Source organism: Ochotona princeps, chromosome 24, assembly GCF_030435755.1.
Source record: "Ochotona princeps isolate mOchPri1 chromosome 24, mOchPri1.hap1, whole genome shotgun sequence".
Taxonomy (NCBI): domain Eukaryota; kingdom Metazoa; phylum Chordata; class Mammalia; order Lagomorpha; family Ochotonidae; genus Ochotona; species Ochotona princeps.
Window position 1 is genome coordinate 32,279,318 of NC_080855.1, and position 26,130 is coordinate 32,305,447.

General features: G+C 45.3%; 1 protein-coding gene across 3 annotated transcripts in view; it reads right to left on the reverse strand.

Annotated features, from left to right (window-relative positions):
- Window positions 1-26,130, reverse strand: part of CALN1 (calneuron 1) — a 490,570-nt gene that overhangs the window by 376,318 nt on the left and 88,122 nt on the right. For 2 of the 3 annotated variants that reach the window (XM_058680810.1, XM_004587021.2), the window contains exon 2: window positions 7,546-7,670. In XM_058680810.1, the coding sequence (XP_058536793.1) occupies window positions 7,546-7,670 (125 nt within the window). The remainder of the gene's footprint in view (window positions 1-7,545; window positions 7,671-26,130) is intronic. The other variant, XM_004587020.2, reaches the window with a different exon arrangement.

A 26,130-nucleotide genomic window follows, 5' to 3' on the forward strand; every position in this document is an offset into this window, starting at 1 on the left:
AAATCTCTGAATAAATACATAAGAACAAAATTATGAGCAGATGAACAATCTAATGCAATGTGCAGTCAGTAGAAACCCTCTAATAACACGGAACTGATTCAACATGTGGGCGGCATCATGAATGAGGCTCAAGGAGGTGAACTTTCGGTGAACAGTTTTCTGGGAATTGGAGAATCAGCCCCGGACATCAGCAGTGTGGTCAGGAACACAGCTTGAGAGGTGAAGCGCTGCAGGACTGCAGCAAGAGCAACAGAAACAGAAGAACCCTGGTGAGTTCAGGTTCCTGGCTGTGTATCATGGGACGAATTGGCTAAGAAAAATTCCAGAGGGGGCATCTCATAGACTAAACAAAATGTGTACAGCTTTATCCATCTGGAGTTTAAGGGACTTGTGTGACACTTCCAGAGTACTCTAAGTACCAAGTCCAAATCGAGGAGGGACTGGAGGCAGGACTGGACATTCAGGAGGACTTTGCAAATAGTTAAGGGGAATTACGCCCTATGAACAAACCATACATGAATGTCAAAATTGTTTGCATCACAATAACCTTATTTTTACTTCTGTCTTCCTTCAGACTTTTTCAAGTCCCTTCACATATGTGGAGGCTATCAGAGCATGGGCACCAAGGATAAGACAGTAAAACGGATGCCTTAAGAGTGGATTGGGTAAGAGGCAGGCAGAGGATTCAGGCTTCATAACAACTGTGCCAATCAACAAAAAGACAGAAAGAGAGCAGGTGGAGATTCTGGCAGTGACGCAATTACCCAAAGCAGTGATGAACTGCAAAAGCAAGGATGTGGACCACAGGGCCAAACACTACAGAGAAGTCCAGAGTATCACCTCTAGTGGGCAAGTAAGGGGCCCCTGAACTAACTACATCAGTGTCTCTGGAATAATCCAAAGGAAGTTGGCCAACAACCAAAATGCGGTTCCAGCCTGGAATGGTGGCAGGCTGACATGCCTCTTCGCCAAATCAAAATGTGCCCTCAAATCTATTTCTCTTACTAGAAACATTAATTTTGAGACCTGCAGACTTGTCAAAAGCTGAGGTAATTTTTGTTTATGTCAACACCGGTAACACTGAGAAAATGCCGTTTCCACCCCACCCTTGGATCCTCAATGGGAGCCACGGAATAAAGACTGATCACCAGGGGTTCACTGGCTCCTTCAGTCAGCAAATCCAGCAGCAACTCCCTGTTTCACAGCAAGTGCTTTCAAGGCATTCTCTTCCTGGCCTACAGCATCTGAGCATCTCACCTGGACAACACAACTCTGAGAGCAACCACAGCCATGAGTTGGTGTGTCCTATCCCAGAGAGTATGTGCGGAGGAGGGAGGGTCAGAATGTCCCTGGATGAGTAGATGGTGCACACTCGTCAGGCAACAGGGTGGAGGGAAGGAGAGATAAGAGCAAACAAAGAAGGCAACTCTGTGGCCCGGGAAGCAAAGTCAATGGTTGGCATGATCCAAATCCCACCTTTGTCTTGTAACTGTAGACTATGCGAGTATCTTCTAGAAACTGGCTGGCACATTCCCTGCCTGGCTAGGCCTGTAGAACAGAAATAGTATCCCAGTGCAGGACAAGGTGGAAAAGGTTGAAAAGACTCTTTATAACTCTCATAAAGCAACAAATACTGGCTCTACCAAGACAAAAGGGGGAAAAACCTAAATGGGCCATATTAAAATATCATGTCATGCAAAACAAAAAGATAATCTTCAAGAAGACTTGGGAAAGAGTTTTATGATAACCAATGACGACAAAGATAGAGTTATAAACTGCAGAAAAGTTGTTCTCCAAGGGGACAGGAAGGAAAATTGAAGATGGCCTTGGGAAACAGAAAGAAGGAGACATGAGTCAAGGAAAGCGGAGGCTGATGAGTCGGGAGTGGGTTGGACATTTCTGACCTGCAACAACTCTAACACCCACCAAGAATAAAATGGGGGCGGGTGTTGGGTGCAATGTTTGGGACATCCCCTGGAATATCCACAGTCGCTCTTACAGCACCTCGGTTGGAGTCCTAGCTCTTTTTCCAATCCCAAGGGAGGAATCAAGTGAGGACTCAGGTGTTTGGATCTTTGCCACCCACCCAGGAGACCTGCATTGAACTCCAAGGTCCCGGATCTGATCTGAACCTTTCCTAACTTGGGAAGGAATCTGTGAATGGAAGATTCATTCTCTCTCTCTCTCTCTCTCTCTCTCTCTCTCTCTCTCTCTCTCTCTCTCCCTCTCTGCCTTTCAAATAAAAGTAAAGACTTGTAGGAAAGATTGCAAAGGGAAAACAAATTGATTTATACTTCTATGTAATGGGACATTGTATTAGTGTAAATGAATGACCCTCAGATAGAAATGTATCAAATTTAAAGAAGTTTATTTGTAAGGTAGGGTTACAGAGGGGAAGAGACAGAGAGGGAGAGCACCCATCTGCTAGTTCACTCCCCAAATGACTGCAACCGCTCCAGGTTGAAGGCAAAAACCCAGAACTCCATTCAGGTCTCTCAGGTGGAGGCTGAAGGCCAAGGATTTGACCTTGTCCCAGTCCCAGCAGCCGCGACCTGGATCAGAGGTGGAGTAGCCAGGACTTGTACCAGCCCTTCCATCTGGGATGCTGGACTCACAGGTGGTGGCTTAATTTGCTATAGCACATGACACCAGCTCTGAAATGAGTTAAATTTAAAAGTCACACACACAAAATGATTCAACAAATAATACTGAGAAAACTATTTTTTAAAAAAATCCTACCAATACATCCAACAAAAGTCCACCAGATGTGCTCTAAGTGTACAAGATCCTGCCAATCAACTTTGTATATGCATGATGTTTCTGGGTCGACAGTAAGCTGCTTGGGAAGGGCAATGAATATTACTTGCTTTTCTCCTCTACCTGGAAGTATTTGGGTAAGCATCCTTTCATGAATGGTTGGAAGGGAAAGAACAAAGGAACGAACGCCTCTGTCAGTCTAAGTCCTGTGGATTTTATTTACTGGGTGGATCTGCAGCTTCGCAGCGGCCAATGTCACACAACTTTGCAAGATGCCCTCCTGAGCTTCTGAAGAGAAGAACAGAGACATCCTAGGAGTGGAATAGCAGCCTAAGTGGCCATCCAGTTAATTAGGAATGCTGGTCCTGTGGTCACCACAAACAGGATGCTGCAGCTGCTGCACACAGGTGGGAAGGGGAGGAAGCGGGGCAGAAGGTACTCAAGAGGATGGTACTCAACTATTGCCTATTCCTACAAGATGCTGCAATGTCCTTTTATTGCCAGTACTTCACTTCCCCCACGCCATGCCACCTGTCCTCTGAGGATATGAGCAGCCATGAGCAATACAACATTAAGGTCGGCTTAGTGTAAGGCAGCCCTAGAGAAGTAAGCAAGTCATGATCTGGAGAGTTAGCCTCCCCAGCACCCACACACAGCTATCTGAACTGATACTGGCTGGCGGGATTCAAAGTCCTGCCTGCCTGCTCTAAACTCAACACACATCTGCACTGACCCACCCGGAGCTCCAAGCTGCAGGTAATAAAACAAGAGCAGTGATAACTCAGTGTTCACCTTGGCAAAATAAATAAATAAATAAAGGAGGCAGGAAAATGAATTTTCTCTCAGGAAATAAATGGTGTTCCGCAGCTGGGAGGCTGGATTACCTTGTGAAGGACAAACATATCATCTTTACCAGCCAGGCTCAGGCCATAAAGTACAAGCTTCTGTCCATCAGGAATCCTGCTCATCTGCCAGTGCGAAGCAGCATCTCAGCCAGGCTCCAGCCTGTCCAAGAACTGGGGGCCCAAATTGCAGCTCGCAGTCCTCTTGCAAAGTCATGCAGCCAGCAGCGACTCCCAACCATTGCACTTGCAAAGCCATGCAACCAGCAGCGAATCCCAACCACTGCACTATCAGTGCCAGGATCTAACAGAGAGAAAGGTTTTGCTGCAACAAGTGCCTGAGAAATCACCTCCGGAGTATTCACGGAGAAGTTGGGAGGGATGGGAGGAAAGTGGAAATCCAGTCAATTTCCAAGCCCTCCACAGTGGTGGCAACCTGCTAGCAGAGAGTACCCGAGCCAGGACGGACCCAATGCCCGGGACTTGACCGAAGGACACACAGTGAGTGAGTTCTAGGCTTTGGATGCAAGGCTCTCCCTCCTGGCCGCCATGCAGCGAGCTCTAGGGTTTATAGGGTATGTAATTGCTGCCTAGGGACATCCAGGGACAAAGGGATGTGGGACAGACTGAACAAGTCTGTGGTACATACTGGCATGCATGGGAACCAGGGTAGGGGGCAGGACTGGTGGGGGTTATGGGGAGTTGCTCCACCTAGGCTGCAGCTCCCACTGGTTTGCGTAAGGGCCACGTATGAAGTGGGCAGGATCGGGCTGGACTGCAACACCCATTGGTTTGCATGGAAGACAGGGCTGAAAACAGAACTGACCCAGCAATTGCAACCACCAGCATATGCATAAGCTGATTGGGGCGACAGACTGTGCCACACCCTGCACTGGCAAACACACACAAGAATCAGGTCTGGGATCACCTCAGACAAAGTTTCTCTGGGAATCCCTCCAACTCAACTGCTGATCTCAGAACCCCAACCATGAAGAGACTACGTCAGCCAGTGGATTCTGAAGAGACTTCATTGTGCTTGGAGCGGTGAGATTGGCAGCAATTCAGAACTCTTGAACTATCAAAACTGCATGAGCAGGACCCTCGAAGCATGCCCCACGTCGGGCACCTGGGATGGGTGGGAGGCTGGATGGGGCCTTTCCCTTTATCTCTCCCATTACCCAGGATACTGAAAAAAACAATAATAATATTAATGTGGAAACAATAGTCTTACCCACTTTGCTGTAGCCCTTTGCTTTGTGCCCTAATCAACTATTTAAATATTACCAAAATGAAAGAATTTTTTTAAACAGCCAGTCAATTTCCAAACTGCCTCTGGTTAATAATCTCTATCTCCCACAGAGCTGACCAAAGCTGCTGCCCAATTCCCATGTCCACGGCGACTCAATGGGTCCCACCCAAGAGGAACCCAGCTCCTCTTCCTAACTAGCAAGTCCGCCCAAGAAACCTACTCTAAGAAACGCAAGCAGAGGTGCGCTCCACATTTGTGCACCACCACCTCCGTGACAGCATTCATCGGAGCACATCCTTTCGGGACTCTGCTCCACCTGTGGAATTAGCCCTTCGAATGAGGCCCAATGGAACCTGCCGGCCACTCCCAATGTGTGAGACACCTCCTGTAAAGCAAGGAGCAGACCCTCACCAGACACCAAAGCTGCCGCCCTGATCTTGCAGTCATCAGAACGAGCCACCCGGAGGATGGTGTTTCCCGTTACAGCTGCCCACATAGACAAGCATCTAGGTGACCCTCCAGTGCTTTGCTATCATGAGGGTTGCACTTTGAGCAGGGGTAAGCAAGTACTTGCCACACCTGTGTTCCCGGGAGTCCCACTCCTCTCTGGCCAATCAGTCACTGACCAGTCCCACCATGGCCTTCAGCCTCTGCCACTTTACTGTGTCAATCGCTGAGCACTGAAATAAGCATGCCAGAAGACGATCTACACAGCAGTTAAAACTCCACCTGGGATGCCCACATAGCATACAGAAGTACCAGGGTTGAATCCCCACTCCTCCCTCAATTGTAGCTTTCTTCCGCTGTGCACCTAGGGCGAGCAGGGGGAGGAGGGGAGGATGGCTCCAGCCATTGAATTTCTGCCATTCACATGGAGATGAGGGTTATGTTCCTGGCTGAAGAGTGAAGTCAGACCCAATTTCTGTTGCAGAAATTTAAGGAAGGTAAATACAAGATAGCACGCTCGCTCGCATGCTCTCTCTCTTGCTTTCCCTTTCCAATAAAATAATACTAACAAATTTTTAACAATTTTAGATAACTAAGCTCGCAAACAGAAAACACAATTGAAAGAGAAGCCACTCAAAGGCCTGGCTTGTCCTCCACCCTCATCTGACTCCTGCCCACTGTGAAGTAAATTTGGCTTTAGTGGTCCAGCTGGGCGTCTCCCCCACCTTTCCCTGGTAAGTACAGCAAGGCTCCCTGGTGTGCACATCCAAAGCACACTGCTTCGGATCATGATGCTTAATAGCAAATTTGTTAGCTGCCTGGAGTCTTCTTGACTTGTCCACTTCGCAAAATAAACGTAAACTTCAGACTCGAAAACAGTGTTGAAAGAAAACAGTGTTGGAAGAGGAAGTCTAGTTTGGTCTCAGCAGGTGGTCCTGTGTCACAAAGGAGTCAAGGTCATAAAAATCACGGCTGGGGAGGAGGAAGGTGGACTGACAGGTCACAGTGTGTAGCCTGCTACATAGAAGCAGCACTAGGGTTCCGTTGTACAGTGGGGTGGCTATACATTACGTGTATTTCTCTGTTAAGAACAAACCATCTCAAAGGTAGGATTTGGTGTGTTTTCATCATAAGGAAACATCAAATTTTTCAAAGGACAATGATAGCTACTCTGAATGGACATTATAGAATGTGTTTTTTTTTTTAAAGTTCTAGCTTTTACATTATTACGTGAAGCTAATTCCCACAACCTGGTTCTTTACCATTAGCAGAAAACACCAGACACAACCAGGTATCTCAGGAGGCTTATTCCAGCGGGACAGGAAGGGGATGGAGGTGGTGGGAGAGCAGCTCAAAAAAGGGGAAGGAAAAAGGGGAGGACGGAAGGAGAAGAAAGAGAGAGCGAGAGCCGCACCTGGGGGCCTTTTTGTCACTCAGGTAAGCCTGCAAGGTGTGGGGTCGGGCACTGGGAGGGATTGAGGGCAGGCCCCAGGGGATTGGTGCCTGAGACTGTCACAGGTAATCATCTAAGAATGAGTGGTAAGCAGGCGGAGTTGGGGAAGGGGCTGGGAGATCGGGGGTGGGATTCTCAGGTGAAATGCCTGATTGGTGGACGGCTGGACTGGCACGAATTTCATGAGCTGTCAGGAAGAGCAAATGGCGCCGGATCCAGGGTCGGATATTTGAATCCTTACATAATGTATTCACGGACTGAAACATCCCATGGTGTCCCAGAAACACATACCATCACGATATGTCTGGTTTTTTTTTTTTTTTTCAAACCAAAAATTCTGAAAAACAATTACCATTCATCCCCTCCAAAGACACAGCTTCCAGATGATGCTGAGCCGGACGGCACTCAAAGCACCATGGCCACAAGTCAAGAGACAGCCATCAGACGAGGCTCTCACCTCCCCTGCACCTGGACCCCATTGAAAATGGCAATAAACGAATGAGACAATCCCACATCGGTAATGAGGGCTTTCGAAATGGAACATTTGGAGCAGTGAAGGCTACCCGTCCAATCTGCATCCAAAGACGATAAAATGTTGACCAGGGATTTTGTGACTGAAGGGCCCATCCCATGCAAAGAAGTCATCCAGTCTCTGGATTGGATCCCCTCGCTCCACGGATGGAGTTGGATCAACTGCTAATGGACCGACAGCAGTTTGGTGCTTTTCCATTCGCTTGTCAGCAGCTAGGAAGGCCTCCCCAGGGGATGCTCCCTCCCAGGCAAGGTGGGCACCTTACCGTCCAGCTCCTCCACAGAGATGTTGGCCAGCTGCTCACTGTCGCTGCCAGCAGAGAGAGATCGGTTGAGATAATTCCCCTTGTACAGCAAGCCGGCGGTCACATGGTGGAAAGGCATCTTCTCCCTGGGCCCAGAGGAAGAGGAGAATAAAGACAGTATCACTCACCACTCATTCCCGTCTTAGAGCATATCCATGACTCACAGGTGGACAGTACTCTGTTAAGGATCAGGAAACCATTCCGGGGGGAGGAAAAATCAGAACATTCCTAGAATCCCAGTGGCCTGAGCAAGTCCCAGAGGATCTCGGGTCTACCTCTTCCTTCCTGTCCCCACTTCATTATGAGTCCGAGCTACGACACTCGTGTGAACCACAGCCTATCCCATCATCATGCAACTGTCCCTTTCTACAAACAGGAAACACCTGTGGCTTCTTGCTGGCCTTGAGACATTCTTGCTCAAGGACTGCACATAGAAATGTCAGGCCGCCCAAGACTTGGATGTTGGACACCCATGCGTCTCACTTGGCCCATGTGAAGCAGGTATTCGTACCACAAAGCCCAGTCTAAGATAGCAGGCAATGTCTATGGCTGTAGATGCAGACACAGCTTGCCCCAGTGGCTGACAAGCACAAATTCTGAGACAGCGGCCACACCTGCAAGGCGGCCAGTGACACTTCAGGCATCCCAGAACCAAGCAGCAGGTGGCGCTATTGCAGGAAATTAAAGCATTCTGTTATCCGAGACTAACAAATTCTCAGATAATACACCTGGGACTTAGAAGTCCCCCAGGGGACAGTCTCTGGGTTCAGATAAAACAGAAAAATGGGGTGGGGGGAGAGAGAGAGAAAAAAGAGAGAGAGAGAGAGAGAGAGATGCTATGGACAATGGAAGAGCAAGCACAGACAAGAAAGGAAGATTGTTAGAAAGGTGGCCCTCAGCCCTGCCCTCAGTTCTGACAACACATCATGATCTGCAAAGGAGGCTGAGACTGATGAATCCCTGAGCAGAATGAAGACTGGTTGGCCTGAAGCAGAGAGTGGGTGAAGGGGAGCAGGTTCGGGACACCTTCACCGCAATGCTCCTGCCAGGCCAACTGGAAGACACTTAGAAGGGTTGATCTCCCCATCACTGGGGGCACTCAAGTACAGGCTGAGGGTTTCCCGGTCAGGGATTCTGGGAGGGACAAATGACTCCTGAGCTCTCTTCCCACCCACCCAAGCCCCCCTCTGTGAGTCACTGACAGTGTCCTTTTCGAGCACAAAGATCAGCAGCCATAAAGTTAACTGGAGTGGCCCAAGAGGCTCCTTGTGCGGTCCTCAATGACAAGGTGACAACACAGCCAATGGAATGCGAGTCTCTCTGACAAAAGCTGTTCAGGACACACGCATTCTGCTGTCCGCCAGACTACGCGCATCTCAGAAAAAACTCAAAAGAAAGCACCCTGCCCTGTTTCTGGTATGTTAGACCTGACAAGCACCAGGGAGCTGGGATCCTGTCATCTTTGCCCTGGGACACCACTACGTGGCAGCTGAGCAGGACACTATCCCCGTCTGAGTCTAGGGTGCGCTGATATCTTCCACTGTGGGCCAAGGGTCGCCATCTCAGACATCACCCAAAGGGACCTCGAGAAGTTCAAGGGTTGGATAAAGAACCCAGAGCTGGTGAGTGAGAGAACCAATTCCAGAGCTCGGGCATCCCGAGCATCAGTTCCGTGGAGCAACCTCAGCTGAGAACCAGCCATTTCCACCCAGACGTCAAACCCCTCATTTCAGAACTAAGATGTCTAAAAGGGAATTCATTATCTTCCCCCAAAATAGGCCACAATGCCAGATTTCCCCATTTTCCCTATAAGAGGTGCTTTTGCAGTCATAAGAACTGGGGCGTCTCACAAATGTGCTGGCGCTTGAAAAGCAAAAAGAAGCCCACAGCAAAGGTAAAAGCTGAGTGTCTTAGCCTTTGCAGTGGCCTGCCTTCCTTCCATGGCTAACAAAAGGTACAGCCCCAGTCCCATCACAAAGGGCACGATGCCAGAAGATGTGCACATCTGCCAATGGCGAGGGGCACATCTTCAGCTAACTCGAAGTCAGACTCCCCTAAATCTATCCTGACAAACAGACAACAAGAATTTGACCCTGGTGAACACATCCCACAGCCATCTCCTCTTCTCTCCCAGTTCATTTCCACAAGTTACTAGGGAGAATCAGATGTACGAGGTAGACCCACTCTCCCCTTCTTAAAAAAAACAAACAACAACAACAACAAAAAAAAACCCGATGACTTCCTGGGAGTGTTGCCATATTCATTTTCATGTGGGCTGACAATTTCCCAGGTCCAGGAGATGACACATCAACTTGTCCTGGTCATATCCAATGCTGCTACCTGAAGTGAGATGTGCCAAGGTCACACCACTTCCTTCATTCTAGCACGCCACACTCTGCTTGTTTGGCATTTCTTCATTGTCTTGCCCTCACCACCTTTGACCTGGCGTCTTGAAGCTTCACAGCCACAGGAATGAGGCCACACTCAAGCAAACGCACCAGCCCACACCCCAGCTCAGCCACAGAATAGATGCTGAGTATTTTGCATAGGAAACTGAATCCCACTTGATAGAACAACATAATTTGCTTCCCAAAAAAGCAGCTCACAAAATTAGGTACACATTTAGTTCATTCGGTCTCTGCATCCAGAAAGCTCAACATCTAGTGGGAAAGAAAACACGCACCATTGAAGAAGCATCTACATGGATAAATAAAGTCATGTTCAAGCAAGGGAGCGACATCATTGCAAGTAAGCTAAAAACAGCTGTGCAATTAAAGCCTAAATTTCACTCCAAACCGCTGGGGAAACCCGAACTTTAAAATGCTTTCCTTGGGTAAGGAAAAACAAGTTCGTCAACCAAGACAAACTTTGTCCTGTGACAAAAGTCCAACGTACACCTTTACATAGGAAGCGATGAAAGATAAACATTTTCAACAGCGACTTTACTCATTGGGGAAATATTTATGTGATCGTATACCACGTGAACAATCCCCTTACACTTTACGCAAGACAAGGCTACTGTCTGAGGCTCATATGCCAGCACTCTCGTGAATGATGCCGCACCATTATGCAAGGGAAATCAGCTAAGCAGTTTGCCTCTCTGCTTATCTACCTTGTGAAGTCGCAACATCAAGGCACCATGAGCAAGCGGACAGCAGCCCCCGCTGGACACCAGATCTGCTGACCTGCAAGCCACGAATTCTTGTGGCTCAGAAATTGCTCACTCATAACGGTACTTTCTTAGAGTGGCAAGAACTAAGACAAGCAGTATGGTTTAACAATCCGAACTTTTGAGTTAAATCCAGTGTTAGATTTGAATCTGGGCTCCAATCTTATGAGATATGTAAGTAACTTAACCTCTATACACCCAGTTTCCTTTTTTAGTGACATTGTGGTTTTACGAAACAGAACAAATTTTACTGTTGTAAACATTCATTAAGGTCAGATGTGGAAAGTGCTAAACTTAGCATCAGGTAGAGGCGCAGTAAGTATTTGGTTGGGACTCGAGGAAGACATTGCGGAGACCAAAAGCAAGTCAAGGATGCATCGGTTTGGAAGCCAAGCCTTCGGGATCACACAAGAATGTCACGAGGAGCTGGCAGAGGCCAAGCTTCAGGGAGAAGATGGCTGGCTGGAGTGTGAACGACGCTGCAAGAGGCCAGGCTGAAGGCACAGCACCCACGGAAGTTTCCAGCACTGAGTGGTGTCCACAGCACTGGCTGTGTCACATGGAGGAGACACCTGGGACAGGAAGCACCAGAGCTGACGAAGAGGCTCTGTCCTGGACTCCAGGGTCACATTTCTGAGCAGGTGTGGGGAAGTCAGAAGCGAGGGAGGTGGTCCCTGTTGTCAGGAAAGAGGGACATTTGTCTCTCGACAGAGGAAGCAGCTAGCTGGAAGGCCACACTCAAATGCTGCATAAAGATGATGTCCTTCTGGGACGGTCCATGTTATGTTTCAATGTGACTGGACCGCAAGACAGGGTACAGGGCTAACCATGCCTCTGGGTGTGTTTCTCATCCAGAGGATGTTTCTGCCTGAGAATCACCTTTAACTTGATGGGTTGAGCAAAGCAGATCGTCCTCCCCAAGTGGGATGAGTAGCCTCCAATTCTCTAGGATGCCCGAACAGAATGAATTGGAGAGGTAAAGGAGACCTCATGCCCTCTGCCCGTCCTTGAGCTATGCCTTGAACCTTCTCCTGCCTTCAGGCTTGGATGTGAACTGCAGCCCGCACCACAGCCCCCACCCCCAATCCCCAGGCGTTCAGATCCAAAATCCACGTGTTGTCCTTTCTAACGCAGGCATTTTCCCCTGTGATTTGTTAACAGCCAAGTCTAGGACAAGCTCAAGTCAAGAGCTAGAAACTTCAGGCTGGAAGAAATCATTGCCGTTCTATAGCATTATGACACTGTCCCATCCTCCAAGCACCGGACCTATAAGCTTAATTTTTCTGTATTCTTTTTGACTGTTTTAACTTTTATGTTTCCTTTTCCAAATTCTTTCTGGCTATACTGTGTAAAGTTATCAATATGCACATGTGTAAATGTAATGTTTAAAATCAGCCTTCTTTGCAAATAGTTGAAGATGCATTGCTTTAAAGTACTTCAAGTTACACAGGTTTCTGACAATGGACTCTGTGGCAGCAGGGGAGCTGGGAGAGGAATAAAAATGCTTTGATAAATGTACTTTAATATGCCCCTCAGATTTTAAAAGCTGCACTTATTTCTTCATTCACCTAAAAGGCAAAGCGACAGAAAGAACGAGGGTTCATTCTTCAAATGGCCACAACATTTAGGGTTAAGCCAGGCCAGAAACTGGAGCCCAGAACTTTAACTTGGTCTTCTACAGGGGTGGCAAGGGTCTAGATACTTTTTTTTTTAAGATTTATTTATTTTTATTGGAAAGGCAGATATACAGAGAGGAGGACAGGGAGAAAGATCTTCCATCTGATGATTCACTCCCCAAGTGGCCACAATGACTGGAGCTGAGCCAATCTGAAGCCAGGAGCCAGGAACCTCTTCCGGGTCTCCCACACGGGTGCAGGGTCCCAAGGCCTTGGGCCTTCCGTGACTGCTTTCCCAGGCCACAAGCAGGGAGCTGGATGGGAAGTGGGGCTGCCGGGATTAGAGCAGGCGACCATATGGAATCCTGGCGTGTGCAAGGCGAGGATTTTAACCACTACACTATTGCAGCAGTCCTAGGCCTAGGTACTTAAGCCATCATCTGCTACCTTCCTAGGAGCCCCGGCAGGAAGCTGAATGGGAAGCAGAGCAGACAGAACTGAAACCAGGACTCTAATCTGGGATGCTGATACAGAAATCAGTTTTAAGTAGCTGCACCGCTGCAGTAGCCTCCGTGAAGGTTTTTTAAAGAGCCTACAACTGGCTGAAGGTCTGGGATGGACTTTTGAGAGAGCTTAGAAGATGTCAGTTGATGGCTTAGGGGATACGTGGCATCTTCTGTGGACTGGATGGAAATCCCTTTACTCTAGCCATCATACAGAAGGTGAGCCCTTGCAGTTTAGGAGCAAGTGATTGAAGTGCCCCAGGCAGGCTACTAATGAAGAAAAGAGGTTTATGTAACTCATGCAGTTGGAGATTTAAAACCCAAGATTAGACAGCCATTGGTGAGAGCCCAATACAGGATTACATCACACTAGGAGGACATGCAAGAACCAACAGGAGATCACACTGCAAAACAGGAAGTGAGAGCAACAGTCAGAGATCAGGCTTGCTCCCACTACAACAACCATCTTGCATGAGCTGTGAAATCAGCCACAAGCCATGGGTGTCCATGAGAGGGGGACCTAGGAAGAGATGACTTTTGGGCACTGCAGCTTTGCTTGGTTGCTTCTGGTTAAGGAAGAGCTGCAGGAAGCCTCAGGTAACTCTAAACCGTAGACTTCCTCTTCCAATCCTAGAACTACACTTGGAGAACAAGAAGACCCCTTCTCACTCCAACCAAGATCTCTTAGATGGATGCCAAGTAGACGCTGGGCACTTGGCTGAGCACTTAGACATCAGTTTTGTTCACTTGTTAAACTGCAGGGACGTGCCAATTGGCAAACATACGGTCTGGATGGATCTCAAATCAGACAAGAATGAGTAAGCAGAAACCACTAACACGGGGATCCATGCAAAAACTCCACACTGCGAAAGAAAAAGCACAGCAAAATCTCATTGTCAAGGATGGCGTAAGAGGACAACACAGACAGGGTGTTTCTAAAATCAACATGCAAACGTACAAGAAAAAAATCGAAGTTAGGAAGGCATGAAGACAAAATGCTGAGACGCAAGCTGATTTGGGAAAAGTACAACCTTTTGTAAACAAAAAAAATAATCCCTAAGTAAGAACAGGATGACAATTGATATGAATGGAAATAATTTTTCAAACAAGGAGAAATTTTACTAATGAACAATGCATCCAGAGTTCTCACCACTTATGCATGCTAATGCTCTGCCCTATTTTCCTAGATGCCTTTTAATATTATAAATGCATACATATGGATATATATTACACTGAAGCCCCGCCCACCTGTTCCATCCCTCACCCTCCCACACTCCGCAGTGACAACTCTTTTGTAGACATGGACTGTAGCATTCAGTTTCTTTTTCAATTTGTCATGTTTCAATGCAACTGCACACAGACTATAGTATAATTGTATCTGTACATTTATATAGACAGTGTCATATCTTTCATAGCTTTTGCCCACTTGTACTTTTCACCCTAAAGGAGACTCTGAGGATGCATCCAAATCCACTCATGTACACCTAGTAAATTCATTCTTAACTGCTTGATAACGTTTCACTGTATAAATACATCGCAAGTTATTTATCCATTCACTAGTTGATGGAAAAGGAGCCTGCTGTGAACATCCTCATGTGTGTTTTTGTAGATATCTGTGGGAATTTCCCTGGGCTTCCAACTGAGACAAAGCATTACTGACCTGTTGAGTTTAAGAATCCCATTTTCACTGGATTTCATCAAATTGCTCTCTAAAGGAATTGGATTTGTTATCTATTGCTGAACATCAAATTACCCCCCTGAACCTGTAGTCTAAAACAAGAGCTGCTAATTATTACCACACAGAGGCAGAGAGGGTCAGGAATGAGGAGCAGACTGGGTGATTTTGACTTAGAGATCCCGTTGTTGGAGTCAAGACACTGACCTGGGTTGGTGGGCACTGGAAAATCAGCTTCTAACGATGACATGAGCAGTTCACGAGAAGGTCTTACCAAAACTTAGTGCCATCAGATGGTTTCATTTGTCCTAACTGGATTTCCCTGATTGCTGGTTAAACATCATGTTACAAGACTCTTAGCCCTTCTCATTTATTCTTCTATAATTGTGTTTTTCACCCGTACCTGTTGGCTTATCATTTTTGCATTGAGTCGTTCTGCCATGTTATTATTGTATAATATTTCATCTCAGTTTTACTTTTAACTCCCTTCTCTCAAATTAGTGGCCATTGTGGTCTTGTTGTTATTCTTGTCTCTTACAGTATCTGGGCTTTTTTTTTTTTTTTTACAAATTAATCAATTTAATCTGTTGATCCTGCATTCCGGCACACTACTCGTATATTCCAACTTTAACTCTTTTTTGTTAAAGTTTACCTATTTCTTCCTATTTATTTGAGGGACACAATTACAAAGGCGGAGGGGAGAGAACCTTTTATCAGCGATTTCTCTTTCTCTCTCTCTCTCTCTCTCTCACACACACACACACACACACACACACGCACACACACACACACACGCATGTAACAGCCAGGACTGGGCTAGCCAGGCTCAACCACAAGCCAGGAACTCCATCTGGGTTTCACACGTGAGTGACAGAGACCTAAGACCTTGAGCCTTCATCAGCTGCCTCCCAGCGTGTACATTCACAAGATGCCGAATGGGCACCTAGGACAGGGCTCAGTTCTGGGCACTCTGATCAGATAAGCGATGCAGGCTTAACTCACTGCAATACATACCTTCCCCCAATGTTTAGGGAAAAAAAAATCAGTTATTCTTTCATAAAGTAATCATAAATGACAATCTTTCTAAGCCTTTGGGGGGCAAATCTTTATTTCAACCGAACTTAAAATCTAACTTACATCAGTAGAGACTTACAAATGAATTGTCTCAGTACTCTCAGGATATTTTTCTTTGTTACTGATGTACACTTGTTGTTTGACGTACACTTGATTACCCATTCTGGACAATTCTATGGCATGTATTTTTTGATAGATTGTGTCTCCAAAACTCTTTGCTATTTTGTAAACCTTCAATTATACATACATAGGATCTGTTCACTCAAGCCAGATATTATTATTTGGTTGACTCAACATTCATTCATATTGCATCTGTTTGAAGAAGTTGGGAAGCTAATTAATAGCTGTGATTTCCAGACACGCCCGCTGCTAGGGTTCTGAATGAGAATTATCAAAACACTTGCACAAAGTCTATCCAAAGAAGTGAGATGAATACAGTGATACACTACTAAACATTTGTCATCTCAATTCTAAACATCAACATTTTAACTGCAGTGTTTTCCCATGTGTGTGGAATTCGTATTCCCACAATGGCTAATTTCAGGGTTTCAACATATCACTGAATACATGGGTGAATAAGGATGGTAGCAGTGCCCCAGCCTAGGGGACACAATGTTATCATCATAGAGGTCAATGTGCTAAATTAATCGCAAAAGCCATAGGCATTCCATACCAAGGTACGATTTAATTGCTCGCTATTCTGCTTGTAATCTAGCCTCCTGTTAATGTGCTTGGGAACCTGCGAATGATTCCTACAAGTTCTTGAATCCCTGCCATCCATGTGGAGAGTTCTGGATGTAGTTCCTGGCCCCGGCTTCAGTCCAGTCCAGTACCCTACTTTTGACCTGGAATTCCTGCTAACGCATCTGAGAAGACAACACAAGATGACTCAAGTACTTAAATACCTGCTGCCCATGTGGGATACTAGTACGGAATTCCTGTTCCTGACTTCAACCTGACCCAGTCCTGACTTCCACCAGTTGCCTGAGAGACAGAACTACGTGTTTCCATTTGTAGCAGTTTAACTGGGGCTTGTATAAGTCTGTTTCTTTTTTGTCACTGAGTATGACTCTCGCATTATAATTTTTCTTCTCCTTCCCCTTTAATCATTTTGATGGTTTCATTTCCTATTTCTCTCCAAGTGTCATCTTTATGTGCTACATTTATTAAGGCACTAATCCTCTCCTTTGACTCTGGCGTCTTTTCCTCTTGCTAAACTGCTCCCTGGTGTGGTCTGTCCTTGTGACATTTTCTGGGGAAGAATCGGTGTTTTCAGCAGATACTGCCTTCCCCTTTGGAATTCCAAGCGCACAAAGATCAGTGACCTTGGCAAAGGTTGTAGCGGGCCTCTCCCCATTGGAACCTCAGTTTCATATGAAATCTTCCTTCTGAGCCTGCAGGGTACATTTGGGAGCAACAGCCAACCAGGAATCAGCTTTAAATTTTGTTTGTTGGTTTGTGTGTGTGCTGTTGTCGAATATATGTTTGCTTTGATTTTGAAATGGAAACAGCAGAATGAAGTGGTTTGTTAAAGGGAACACAGTGGGGGCTTATACATCACAGGAGGAGCAGGCTCCACAAGGTCCGAGCTGGCTGTCCCCACCCCAGACAAGGACATTGCAGACGAGGCTGGCAAGGAGGATCTGGATGCTGACGGTTGACAGATTTTCTGTAAATGCAGAGTTTTCAAAGTTGTTGTGATTACAGAGTCAGGTAGCACAGTCACAAGCACCTCCTCCATGCACATTTATGAAAATAAATACATCACTCTCCTGTGTCAGAGATGGCTCGGGACTTGGAGTTCTGGTATGTTAATAGAAGCTTACCCTTTTGTAACTGGGCACAAATCACTTGCCACTGTGTTGGGTCAGGGAGCAGATGGAGGCTGGGCTCCATGTCTGGGAGGCTCTCTTAGTGAACCTGAAGAGCTCTAATAGCGTGTCAGAAACAGGTGGTGTAAACAACAAACACTGATTTATCCCGGACGCTGGAAAGCCAGAATCCGGCTGCCAGCCAGCATGTCTGGGTTCTCGGTGAGGACTCCTCCTGCTCCATCTATTGTCACGGACAGCTCTGCTCTCTGTGTCCCTTCCAAAGGCACTGACATCATGCATAAGTGTTCTACTCTGATGACTCGACTTCCCTCCTACAGGCCTCAAGTCCCAGCACCGCCACACACATACACACACACACACACACACACACACACACACACACACACAGGAACAGAAGCATCCTGCCCATAACCAAAGAGCTGTCTAGCTATGGCACCTGCTCCTGCATACTGCCTGCGTGAACATTAAAACCCCAATCACCGGGGCTGGTGCAGTGGGCAAAGCCAATATCTGCAGCGCCAGCATCTCATTCTAGTCCCATCTGCTCCACTTCTGATTCAGTTCCCTAGTGATGTACTTGGGAAAGCAGCAGAAGGAAGCCCAAGTGCTTGGGCCTCTGCACCCATGTGGGAGAGCTGGATGAATCTCCTGACTCTGGATTTCAACCTTGCCTAGCCCTGGAAATTACAGGTACTTGGGGAATAAATCAGCAGATGTAAGATCTCTCTTTCTCTGTCTTTCCTTCTCTCTCTCTGTGACTCTGCCTTTCAAATAAATCAATCTGTTCCTACAGTGTTGGGAGGATTAGGAAGCCAAAATGAGGACGGCTAGCACGGGTTAGCAACGGAAGAAATGTCACCAGAGCTAAACTGGACAGACACATGGGGAGCGTCTTGAAGGTGGGTTGCCTAGAAGGTACTGTAACCATAGAACAAATGGCTTTCCTCTGCCAAGATCCAGAGCAGGAACCGCTAAGGAGAAGCGGTCATTCCTAGAGACCTTTGTTCAAAGCAGGTAGAGATGGGAACAACCACCCCAGCCTCTCTGCTCCCATATCTCCCCTGGGGCCTCCCTCTGGCCAATGCAGTCAGAAGTCTATGAGTGGGAACCTGGAACCACAGTTTGCAGGGGCCAGTTCTTACATTGCAGGGCAGGGCAGGGCAGGGAGAAAGAGGCAGGGAATGTGCAAGCAGGCAGTCGACCGATAGTGCCAAATATGAACATTTTGTTGAATCTTATAGAGCATTTCTGTTTACAACAGAAATAGAGTCCTCAGTGACCCGCACTGCCAGAGCTAGAGGTTCTGGTGGCCTTTGTGAGTTTCAAAGATAAGGAGAAACTGCTCTGGGTCTCCCGGCAGAAAATGCAGGTTAACCTGCAGGAACAAAGTGAGACTCAACTTCCTGAGACACGGAAGGAAGGTGGTCACCATGATGATTCCAAGTCCACTTGTTGCTGTCTTAGTCTTTAGAATTAAGGACAGCCACTGTGGCACAACGGGTTAAGCATCTCCTGGCAATCCCAGCACCCCAGATTTGGAGTGCAGGTCCAAGCATAGGCCTCTCCACTTAAGAAGAATCTTTCTCTGTGTGTGTATTGGGGGCAGGGTATAATAATTCCCAAAGATCAGTTATCAAATATGCAAGAAACATTTATAGAAAATTCACAAATATAAGACCATCGGTTCAGATATTTTTAAAAAGCAAGGTCGGCAACAGCTGAACGTACGTATAAACAATAACCAAAGCCAATATTATACAAACAAAAGCTGAAATACCTTGTACGTGCTTTGAAAAATTTCACAGTTCAAAAATTAAATGAGAATCACTAGCTATCTTGACAATAACAGAAATGGAGACAATACATGCAAAAAATCATACTGTGTAGCAAAACAGTATTTAGATAAAATATTTAAATGTTTCATTAGCCAAATGAGAAAAACATAAAAGTTAATGAAGTCTTCCATGTTCACTTCTTAGAAAATAACGAGAAAATAAATTTAGAAAACAGGAGAAAAAGGCATAGTGAAATGGATGAATTAAAAAGCAGATAAATCGAGACAATCTTCCAAACAATTGCAATAAGCCAGATAAATCTCTGACATGTTTCATTGATGTGCAGAGGGAAACATCTCATTGGCGTTTACTAACTCATGATATTCATCCTGCAATTCCACGTGACAAGCATGCCCAAGGCTTTACTAGTATTTGGCTGATAAATTTCTCTCTCTCCTGATGTCAACTGAAATCAGTTATACCTTCATGTTTTTAACAACTAGATCTAGAAAACACTAGACCTTCTCATCTGCAGGTTCCTCGGTTACAAAATTCTGTTTCCAGAATTAATGTCACAGATCCCAATTCATAGATACTTCTCATCTCTCTTACGGAAAAAAAAAAAAGGCACATAATGGTTGAAACACTTCCAAAAGGAAGCATTTTCAAAAATGCTTTCTATAACATGAGTTTCCCCTAGAAAAGCAATTATTTCCTCAATCTGTGCTAAAATGTCACCTTTCAGTGTGAATAGCCAACAGTATCCTGCCATTTTAGAAAAAGATCAGAAAGTGCGGATCACCTGCTCATGGATGGCTGCAAGGAGGAGGCTCTCCTTTGCCTGACAGCGCTTTTAAGAACTTCACACCATTGTAAGTCCCACACTTGATGTGTTCTGAAGGCTGTCTGCAGTCATCCTCCACCTCATTTCAAAAGTTTAGCGTAGCTTTCATCACGCATGAGTATGGATAGAGATTTACATGTTAAATAGTCTTTTTGAAGCTTTTCAACTTTTTGGCCAACTTTTGTCCAATTGGGTGGGTTCATCAGGGTCCAAAGTCAAAGTTGCTGATGAAGGGCACAGGGGATGCCATGAAATGCCAGGTCTGCTGGTATCTTGGAGTCCACTAGGGCCTGCTTGACTGGCATGACCTTCCAGTGAAACCTCTGGCTCGTTGTCTCAGTTATACCTAATATGATCTGTGAGTTCCTTCACCAGGTGCCTGTGTAATCAGTCATGGGAGTCACTGCATGAGGAGAGACCAACTGACAACACCTAGGGTGTGAGATGCCCATCTTTGCCTGAACACTTCTACCAGCAATTCCCCGGATCCATGTCAGTGGAGGACCATGCATATCACACTCAGAAAACCACTGCAAAGACATTGCTACTACAAACAAGGAAAGGAGGATGGATATTTGTCACAGCAGTGAAGACACAGCTCAGGGTGGTTGCCTCCCAACAGGAATGTCTGGATTCAAGACCCAGCTCTGCTTGTAATCTCAGCATCCCAGTGGGCATCAGATGATGGGTCTCACGCCACCCACCTGGAAGACCTTGATTGAGTTTCTGGCTCCATGCCTTGAACTGGCTGGCTGGTGAAGGAATTTAGGAAGAGAACAAACAAATAAAAAGCTTCATCTCTTTTCTTTTGGTGTCTTTCTGCCTTTCAGAAAAAAAATGGAAAATAAGTAAATAAAAATATTCAAAGAGGAAAAAAGGCAGGATGCCTATTATTTCCACTACTGGTCAACACCAACCTGGAAATCCTACCATGTTGTGCAGAAAAACGTGAACAAAAGTGAGGGGTTATTTAAAACTAGTGAAACAAGAAACAATGAAATCATCCTAAGCTACAGTGATGTGTATATGTGAATAACCAACTCATCTTTCAGTTAAGAGACATTCAAAGCTCGAGGAAGCGAAATTGCCAAGAAAAGGATCAAAAGCCTCGCCATCATAAAAATATAACCTTGTAAACATTATAAATCCCATAAATAAAAGGAATAGACAAGCAGTGAGTCTAAAAAAAAATCAAATGGACAGACAAACCACAAGCCTGGGAGGGCAGAGAATTGATCGTGTGTACGGAGATCAGACTTGATTCTACAAGCAACCAAATGAATACAATTTTCCTAGGAGACGGAAATGATCTGCTTATTCAGGGAAGGTTTTTGCCTCATGTTTGTTTTTACCATGCTGGTGAGAACGCATTGGAGCCAGAACTTTGCAGCCTCTAAAGCAATAGTTTATCCCAAACAGTCTGGTGATTACGGAAAGCTTCTTCCCCTGGCATTTGCACAGGGCAACCTGTTCACCCATCCCCAGTGTAAACCCTAAAATGAAGCCTGCTGTTTGACATACTCCACCCCTACACAGGGTTTGAAGTCAGTTCTGTATTCAGGGTAGAAGGCTAATGTTGCAACCTATCTCATCACAGTACAATGCATTCAGAAATGTCCAGGTAGCAATGGGCAAACTGGAGGACAGGACAGAAGAGGTGCCCTAAAGACAACCAGGATAATTCTGGAAGAAGAATCTTGATAGAGTGTGCAGGGGAACATGAGCTGACCTGCTACCAAAAACAAAACACAGCAAAGACAAACCATGCACAAACAGGGAGCAGGAATCCAGGGGAGTTACAGAAAAGTGGTGACATACAAGAGGAAATCGAATTTAGTAACCCTGGGGGAGCCACCTGATACGCATTCCAGAATGAGCAAGCAGAGAACAGGAGGAAACCATTGAAGAAAAACACCCAGAGCTGAAGATAGGAGCCTGTGGACTGGAAGGTCTTATCAACTGCTCCAGCAAGGATAAAAGAAAAGACCCCCAAAGAGATCAAACCTCATGAAACTTCAGAACAGGACAAAGAAAGCACTCGAATGCATCATAGAAAGAACAAACAACTTCCTGGTGCAAAATCACACCAACATCAGGGCTATGTGTCAGTGTCGTTGAACATGAGATGATAACAGAGCAAGCTGTTTTCAACTTCCTGGGAAAAATTAACACCCAGTCAAAATCCAACCATCGACCGAGACTAGAAGCCCACAACTTCAGCAGAACATCAAAGAAACCCAAGTAGCAGGAGAAGGGGGGATCCAATTCTTGAGGTGACATCCAATAGTGAGGTATAACCCTAGAGGACAACCATAGGAGAAGGGTCACCCATCAGTGCCCAGGGCAGACAGAAAATGAACCTCCAGGCCAAACTGTGAAAGAAGCCAAATCATCTGAATGAGGAGAAGCCAACACTAAACCCTGTGTGGATTATGAATTTTCCTCTGCATGCATTTACTAAATTAGGCAAAGGAAGAGATCAACAAGAACCAATAACCAAATGGACCAATTACACTAATATACTGTTAAAATGTCACTGGAATGTGGTTCTCTCTCTCTCACACACACACACACACACACTCACACACACAAACAAGCACACATACAACCTGCTAAGGATAGGTTATGCAACACAGACATGCTGTACATAAAAATAATTCAAGTCCTGGGCAGGAGAGAGTCCGAGAGCCTAAGATTCCATCACGCTATCACAATCTGTAATTTCAAGCTCTCAGGCTGTTTACTTCTGGAATTTGCCATCAGCATTTTTGGACCACAGTTGACTGGGTTCCTGAAACTATACAAAGCAAACCCAAGGATAGGGAGGTGCAATTATACAATCAGAGTGGGTTCTCCCTCCCTATTCACTCACCCATCCCATGTATAAACTCTTCAAATTTCTCCTACCAATATCACAGAATTCACAATACAATATTTCCTGGTTTCTGCAAGTAATGATAGTTATATTATCACAGTGTGATGAACACTGATTTACTGGTGTTAGATACAAAGCTGACAGACAAAGCATGGAAAGTTCAAGTCCAAAGCAGAGGACAGAGTATAAGCACTGCCTCCCAAAGGCATAGGTGTAAAGAACGAGAAAAATATGGAAGGGGAGAGAAGGCCTTGGCCTTTCTCTAGGGAAGATCAAAGGTTTTGGTCTACAGTGAATGCAGAAGTAAAAACTTCAGTACATGAACTAAATAATCCCATTCAGCTCAGAGAGTGGATATGACAGTGTGGCGGGAAGAGATGTGGAGATGAAACAGCAGCTTCCAGGCTCCTCTTTTGTCTTTCCTAGTGTAGAGATGCGACTTGGAGTGGATGAGCAGTGGTATGCGCACTCCGTGTTGGAGTGATTTCATCCACCAGAGACTGTAAAAAAAATCACAAATGCTTGAGTGGTTGCCTTTGATGTATGGGTTCTGACTCTGGAGGACTCACTCTTTCTTCGCATCTGCTCACACTGTTTTACTATCCTATTCCTGCATTGCTTTTACAAGGTCAGGCTATAAAATTATATGTAGAACATAATCATAATGATGCAATTACCTAGTGTTTTCAATGTATGCACTTGGTCTCTCTCTCTCTCTCTCTCTCTCTCTCTCTCTCTCACACACACACACACACACACACACACACACACACACACACATATTTACTGAAAGGAAATAAAACAAAATAAAGACACTGGTTATTATTGGCTCTACTCTCATTGTACACTTCTTGTTTAACTCCTGAATGATTCTATGGTTCAATTTCATTTCTATAGGTAATGAGATGCTGACATAATTTTACAAACTGAAGAGCTCACCAAGCCTGTTTCCTAAGTAAGGTAGCACCCCAGGTTGCAAATAGGCAGGACCAGTGCTGTCCCAAGGCTCAGACTGGAGTCATCAAGGTACAGCACTGGACCTGAAACACAGGGTCATGGTCAGACCCCCTTGAGGTCAGTGTTAATAACTGGGTCTGTCAGCCAGAAGTGTGATTCCTCCTTGTTTTGAGTGGATTCATCTCCCAGAGTGGCCCAAGGTTACAAACAGACAGACATTTTTCAAAAGAACAAATTCAAATCACTAACAGACATATGAAAAAATACCCAGGCTCCCTAGCTGTCAGGGAAATACAAAGGAAAACCTTATTGAGGTTCTATCTAGTTCCAGTGAGACTGGCCTACATTCAGATCTCTACTAACAACACTTGCTGGTGTGGATGTGGAGAGAAAGGCATCCTTCTCCACTGCTGTTACTGTAGACTGGTACAACCACTGTGAGAGTCAGTATGGAGAGTGCTAAGAGAACTGAAAATTGACCTGCTGTACGACCCAGCTATCCCATTCCTAGAACTAAATCCAAAGGAAATAAGATCTGTACATGAGAACGTGATCTGTAATCCTGTATTTACAACAATACAGATCTACAGTAGCAAATGCCCAGATGCCCATCCAAAGAGGATTGGATAAAGAAACTGTGGTACATCCACTTGATGGAATACTGCTCAGTCATGAAAAAGGAGATTCTGCCATTTGCAACCGAATGGTCCCAATTAGAGACCATTATGCTCAGTGAAATAAGTCAGTCCCTGATGTTTTCTCTGACAAAAGGCAACCTTCATGCAGAATAGAAGATCAACAGCCCTTTCAAAACTGTTTTTGCTATATCTCAAGGCGATTGCTATTTTTGTTTTTATTTTTATTCATTCAAAAAAAAGTTTTGTTTTTCTTACTAATGTTCCCACTGACTCACAGCTAACACAATAGCATCATTTATGTCAAGAAGGTCTTTGATTTTCTTTTCCATTTCTTCAGTGACACACTGGTCACTCAGTAGCATGTTATTTAACCTCATGTTGTTGTAAATTTCCCATTTTTCTCTCTGTTGTTGATTTGTTTATGGCTTTTCATTCAAGGGGATGTATAATAGCTGTGTAGTAGAGACAATGACATACAGATATGAAGACAAAATGTCATGCGCAACTCTACTTACAAATCAAAGATGAATTCCCAATGAAACTGTTGAATGTATCCTGACGATAGTATGCTGGATTCCCTGCCATTATCCACGCCCACAACGTCAGGATACACTCAAATAGAAGAATGATGGACTTATGACTGATTGTGAAAGATTATACTATTGTAATGATACAGGGAAAATTAGTGGGGGGAGGGAGGCGGGGACATGGGAGGGGAAGAGGAAAATATCGAAAGCTATGGAACTGTATCATGGAATACTCAAATAAATTAATTCAGAACAAAGCAAAACAAAACGAATCAACAAAACATAAAAGAAAAACAACTAATGTACCTACTGGGAGGAATTAAACACCAGCGCTGCAAGAACGCCAGAGCTGGCCTGCCAGCAGGTATGCTTTGGGCACACAACGCTGTCTTCTTCTCTCTGAAAGTAATTAGACAAAGAGTTCAGTGGCTTCCTGAGTCTCCTCCTGAAGGCTACTTTCATCTTTTTTTAATTAATCAGTTGAATATGGAAAGGATTCAATTTTAACAAATCCCTGTGTACGTCCCTTGAGCTGCTCTTATAAGGTTGTTGTACTGACTCTACCAGATAATTCGGGCTGCTCAGATCTCTGAATCAAATCAGGATCCCCCAGACACATTTCTGCAAAGGCAGGAAATCTCGTTGTCAGTCAAGCAGCCACTAGCAACATGGTTCTGGGGGAGTCACTATGCATAGCACCCATCCTTGCTTGTGCAGAGTTCTCTAAATTCGGACTTTGACATCTTTGTCAAGATAACGGATAGATGTGTTACCCCACTGAGAGTTGTTGTCACAGATTACTGCATACATTACAAAGATAACAAATACATTTCTTGCAGTTCTAGAGGTTGGGAAGTCCGATACTACGGAAGGTACATGTATCGAACAGGGACCTTCTTGATGCATCGTATACACACAGTGGAAAGTGGAAGAATCTGCCAGAGAGAAAAGGCCACTGCTTTTCTCATGACAATGGCATTCTTCCACTGACAACTGCAATGACTCCATTAGCTGTTCACATAGAATGAAACCTCTCTTTGCCATCTGCTACATTAAGG